Below are 6000 nucleotides of genomic sequence, written 5' to 3'. Positions count from 1 at the left end.
ATACTTTTTCAAAACCCCAGGTGTTTTGGAAACCTCTGTATAGACCACCTGCTAATTTATTGCAAAATGATTGAAGCTTTCCACCACCCACTCCTATTTCTTAAGAGTCTGGTTGTTCCAAAAACATAGCAAATGGTGTGGGACTTGTCCAAAATTGTTCACATCACCTGCTGCTTTGTGTATTTTCCATTTGAACTTCAGACAGCCTACATAAGGATCCCATCATGGAGAAAATGGAAAGTGGTCTATTTAACTGTACACAGAATCCATTCACACTGATCTGGACCACAGTGTCCTGCAGCATTACAGCTGTGGCTGTTTGAGATAATGTGCCCTTTCTTTGGATGGAACTGGAGGCCTATTCTTTTCGTTCTCTTGTAAAGTGGCCAAATTACAACTCCTTGGGCAGTTTTGCCTGAATCACTGCTTCAGCCCAGGGTGGAACTTGTTCAAGTTTGTTTAGGATACCAAGGGCATCTTCTTTAAGGAATGATGGGAAATGAGTAAGATTCCCTCTTTGGGTTATCAGATTTCCTCCCTCCTTTAAAACTGCATATATTTAACAAGATGTCATACTTTGCAAAAGGAAACTGCAATTTAATCTAGCAGATACTATACATAGACATTTAGTTGTTTTTTAAAGTGGGTGACCAAACCTCAGTGTTTCCAAATGAACCCCCACATTTTAACAAAAGTTATATTCCACTTAATCAACCCAAACCTCTAAAGTGGCTTACATAAAACAATATAAAATATTCATAAAAGATACTGATAAAATCTTTAAAAACAAATGGACATAAAATCTAAGTAAAACCAGTAGTACACTCCCAGGAAGTGTTCATTAGAACTGCAGCATGAACATCCTCTTTTGTGACAACACATCTTTTTGCTCCTTCCTCTCCTTGTTTTCATCTTTGGAGGTCACTCGTAGCCGAGTAAGATGAACATGGTTTTCACTGTGAATCCGTGACTGTGGAGGCCAATTCTGGAGCTACACTGGGGACATAGGTTTCCGGGTAGGGGTTGATCATGGTGAGGGTTTGCCAAGCGTGCCTTCCTCTTAGCGCATTTCTCCCTTTCATCCTGAGTTGAGTGTCTTCAAAATCCATGACTCCTATGGTAAAGGCTGTTTTCCAATTGGAGCGCTCGCAGGCCAGTGTGTTCCCAGTTGTCTGTGTTTATACTACATTTTTTTTAAAAAGAGAGTCTTTAAACCTCTTTTGTTGACCACCAGCATTACGCTATCTATTCATAAGTTGGGAATAGAGTAATCGTTTTGGGAAACGATAATCAGGCATCCGCACAACACGACCAGTCCAATGAAGTTGATGTTGAAGAATCAGGGCAGGATTTAGGTTTGATGAGGCCCTAAACTACTGAAAGTAATGAGGCCCTTTATATGTCCTACTGTCCTTTGTCAACAACAAATTGTACCTGTTGGTAAATTATGCTATATGGTAATTTATGGACCTAATAGGTATCTAAAGCCATTTGCACATAACAAAATATGTATTTTATCAAAGTAATTGTTGAACTGAAATACAATATTAATAGTGAAATAATTATTAAGCTCTAACTTCAAATGATTTTTTATTCATAACAAACCTAATAATGCAAACACATTGGCATTTGGAAATAATAAAAGTTCCTTTAGAAACACAGTTTACAAAGACTCATAATCTAGTCTCTAGAAACTTGCTATAACATGAAATAATAATAGTTGCAAATATATGATGCAAACTACTACTAATTATAAATAGCAGAATGTAGGCACCCTATATATAGAAATGAGCAAACCAGTGGTATTTTAGGGAGCAGGCTAGCAGGTGGGGCACATTACTTACATCACAGGAGCCTACACAACACAAAACACTGTTGCTGTATGTAGGTTTTTTTATTTGTTTTTTTATCTTATATTTTGGAAATGTACATCCAGTTTTCCCCCCTTAAATTTTTTTGGGGGGCCCCCAAGAGGGTGGGGCCCTAAGCTATAGCTTGTTTAGCTTATACGTAAATCCGGCACTGTTAAACCATTGCAGGAAGCGTGCATTAGAACTGCAGCCCTGAGCATCCTCTTTTGTGCCAAGTAACACAACCCTCTCCTTGTAACCGCGATTCCTCCGTCCCTCCATCCTTCCTCCTCCATCTCGGCTGCGACCACGAGGGGCCGCTATGGGGCTCGCTCACTCACACGCCGGCGCCGAGACCCACTTGGCCGGATACTGGCCGAGAGACTACGGAAGGAAGGGACGGCGGAGCCGCGGAAGACGGAGCTCGAGCCGCTTCTGGCGCGATGTCGCGGGGGGCGAAGGTAACGCGCGGGTGGTGGGTCATGAGAGAGACGGAGCCCGACGGCCATGCTGGTCCCCTGCAGGCTCTTTCCCTCAGGAAGAGACGCGCGTCGCCCTGACAGGGCTAATGGGAGGCTTCAGGGCCTGCGGGGAATTTTTCCCGCCTCTCTCTCTCTCTCTCTCGACTGCTTCACACGGGATCATCCCCTAGCCTTGTGCTTCCGTTCAAGATGCCTTGCGATTGGAGTCTCTTCTCCCTCCCTCGCTTAAGAATGTATCATTATTATTATTGTAGGTGAAAGTGGGGCTTCTAGTCCTTAGTGAGGTGTGTTTTGGGGGGGCGGGGTTACCTATGATCAGATTATCCCGGGGCGACCCTCCCACTCCGAAATGCTAAATATATAGAATCAGGATTGCATCCTGCTTTTCAGGGACAGATAAGTCTGCACAAAGCGGGTTGCGTTACAAAATGATGATGATTATTTATTACTGTGCATAGCTTACCAGAAGCAAGACCCATTGAGTTCAATGGGATTTACTCGCATGTAAGTGTATATTAAGGGACACGGGTGGTGCTGTGGGTTAAACCACTGAGCCTAGGGCTTGCCAATCAGAAAGTCGGTGGTTCGAATCCCCATGACAGGATGAGCTCCTGTTGCTCGGTCCCTGCTCCTGCCAACCTAGCAGTTCGTAAGCACGTTAAAGTGCAAGTAGATAAATAGGTACTGCTCCGGCGGGAAGATAAAAGGCGTTTCCATGCGCTGCTCTGGTTCGCCAGAAACGGCTTAGTCATGCTGGCCACATGACCCGGAAGCTGTACGCCGGCTCCCTCGGCCAGTAAAGCGAGATGAGCGCCGCAACCCCAGAGTCGTCCGCAACTGGACCTAACGGTCAGGGGTACCCTTTAAGTGTATATAAGATTTCAATCTAATCTGCACTTGCAGTTAGAACCAAGTGATGCCTTGTCTTCCAGATTAATCAAGGGGGTGATTATGCACACAGTGGTATTTACACACACAGAGAGAGATCTTGTTCACATATAAGAAACTTACCTTTTGGGATCAAGCAGTAAAGTAATGCACAATGCCCACTCCCCCAATTCTTCAGAGCAGATAGAAGGGGTTACGTGGGGATGGAACGTCCTATTGCACAGTAGTCCTTGAACTACTGGGACATGTTAGTTGGACACAACCTCTTAAATTCTATAATAACATTATTATGTAGTTATTTAGGTACCAATATCCCACTTTTAGAGGTGAAAACCACCATAAAGCAGCTTTCTATGTAACAAAGCTTGTATAAATACAATATAAAAACAGTAAACATGCAGTTTAAAAAAACTAAACTATTAAATTTAAAAAGCCAAACAATTCTTCCAGTTCTGTGACTCCAGCATCCAAGACATGAACCAAATATATTTGAGAAGTTTAGGACATGGGGGAATCTGATTTTTTAAAAAATGGATTCCTATGAGTAAAGGTGGGTTATAAATATTGGGTTGGATCCAACAGTATTGTTCAGCTGAGTGATTGTAAAGCTTCAATGGTGCAGGCAGAGCAAGCATTTTCTGCTCAGGAGGGCCCTCTGACCCAAAATGCATAGACTGAATAAACTGAATAAAGAAAAATTTTGGGTTTTTTTCTATATAAGCATTTTTACCCTTACTGCATTAAACACATTATTTCTATTGTAAAAGCCATTTTACAAAGTTAATCAGACTTTTTTTCTCAATCCTGCTGGGAGTGTGTACTGTATTGTGGTTTAGTTTTCTACAGTGTTTTTGACAAGACAGGTAGAAATTTTGAAAACAACCCTGTGTATGTCTACTTTTGAGTAAAGTAGTAAAATCCATTAAACCGAGCTGGGCATACTCCCAGTGGGTATAGGATTGTAGCCTGAAAGCTGTATTGGTTCCATAGTTTCCTTTGCAGTGGAATGTAGCTGTAGAATGTTGCAGCTCAAGAAATAGGTGCTTGTATGATTTCGCCTAGCCATATTCTAGTTCAGCTTGTACTTTTCCTTTCTGAAGGCAGCAGTGGTCCTGTGTATGGATGTCGGCTTTTCTATGAGCAATTCTGGTCCTGGAGAAGAATCTCCTTTTGAACAAGCCAAAAGAGTGATCACAATGTTTGTGCAGCGACAGGTAAAAGAGCTCAGAGGGTTGGGACGAACACTAGAAGTTATAATAAAGATGAAGCTGCTGCAGAAAACTCACAGCATGATGACATCAGAATAGGGCTAAATTTCACTTCCATGTGAAAGGCAATAAGTAAAACTTAAAACAGGCCTGCAATGTTTTGTTAATTTTATAAACCAGGGGAAATAAGGCAGAAATGAATCGGAAAGAAAGAACTCCGATGGGATAGAAGACTGGGGCAGCTTCAGGGGCGTTGAGGCTGTTTCCCTTGCCTGTGGTTTACAATTTGTTGCACACCATCCATGTCTCCCTTCAGCTTCATACTTCTTGAAGTTACATAGGTGTAACAGAAATACAGAATGTCTACCCCACTTCTTTGATAATGCATTCTGTTCCACCGATCCTTTTGGTACATTGATTTTTCCTACCATTATTTCAGTTTTCAACTTATGTTAAAACTGCCTCTTCTGGTGGTTGTTGGGTTTTTTTTTGGGGGGGGGCAAAGTTCTGTAACTGTATTTTCTAGTCTCGGGAATTGTTTCCAGATATTGAACTGTAGTTCACATAACCGTTTGGTAGCTGACCACAGGACCTAAAATGTCATTTAAATATGTTTTATATACGATGCAGATAAGGTAGGAAAAATGAATTGGTAGTAATTTGAAGCTGAGTAGCAAAGTTTATACTGATCGCTTCGTATCTGCACTGGCATCTTTTACCATCTGCAGGTGTTTGCTGAGAGTAAAGATGAAATCGCCTTGGTTTTATTTGGCACAGAGGACACTGCAAATAGCCTTGCCAGTGGGGACCAATATCAGCATATCACTGTGCACAGACACCTGATGATGCCGGATTTTGATTTGCTGGAAGACATACAAAATATGGTTCAGCCTGGCTCTGAACATGGGGACAGTATCCTTTTTGAATGTTGAAAATATTTTCATCAGATTACAGTTGCAAGGAAGATTGGGAGTTTATATTTTAACTGTCTGGAATTGCCACATTAACTAACTCCTAGAGCCCTTATTATTTAAGACAAACTTATTTGGCTCAGTGGACCAGATTGTTATTTGTCTCACCCCCACAGAACACCATTGACGGGTGGGCAGGACATGGTATCATTATGATGTCAGATGATTGACAGGTGGTTTATCCCTCCCACCTGTCAAGGTCTCTTGCACGGCACTTCCCAAGCACCCGACATCCAGCTGAGTGTGGGGTGCATGGCACTTTGGCAACTTCATTATTGGCAAAGCTTTTTTCAACAGGGGTGCTCAGTTGTGCATCCCACCCAGCAGTGTTAAACTCATGGCCCATCAGTGACTTTAATCCTGCCAGTGACTTGACCCTGCTGTCTGGAGGGATTGGTGGCATAATCAAAGATTGTCAGGGGAAACTTGCGGAACAAATCCAGTCATGTCTTTACCTGCCTCACATGTGACTTCAGGTGTGGGGCAGAGGGGCATGAGTTGGGGGAAATGGCTTCACAGGCCAAAGCAGGACTAATGCTTTGTTTTCCACCCCTGATTTAAGTGTCAAGGGACGTAGGGCCCGTCAGCAGTATCGGCCTGG

General features: G+C 42.7%; 1 protein-coding gene across 2 annotated transcripts in view; it reads left to right on the top strand.

The window, feature by feature from the left end:
- The first annotated feature begins 2230 nt into the window (after positions 1-2230).
- Positions 2231-6000, top strand: part of XRCC5 (X-ray repair cross complementing 5) — a 38611-nt gene continuing 34841 nt past the window's right edge. For both annotated transcript variants that reach the window (XR_004427425.1, XM_033161544.1), the window contains exons 1-3: positions 2231-2311; positions 4321-4434; positions 5157-5340. Coding sequence is in view for 1 of the 2 variants with exons in the window: in XM_033161544.1 (XP_033017435.1) it covers positions 2294-2311; positions 4321-4434; positions 5157-5340 (316 nt within the window). In the remaining variant the exon portion in view is untranslated. The remainder of the gene's footprint in view (positions 2312-4320; positions 4435-5156; positions 5341-6000) is intronic.

Source organism: Lacerta agilis, chromosome 1, assembly GCF_009819535.1.
Source record: "Lacerta agilis isolate rLacAgi1 chromosome 1, rLacAgi1.pri, whole genome shotgun sequence".
NCBI classification, from domain to species: domain Eukaryota; kingdom Metazoa; phylum Chordata; class Lepidosauria; order Squamata; family Lacertidae; genus Lacerta; species Lacerta agilis.
This window is presented reverse-complemented; position numbering and strand designations above follow the sequence as displayed.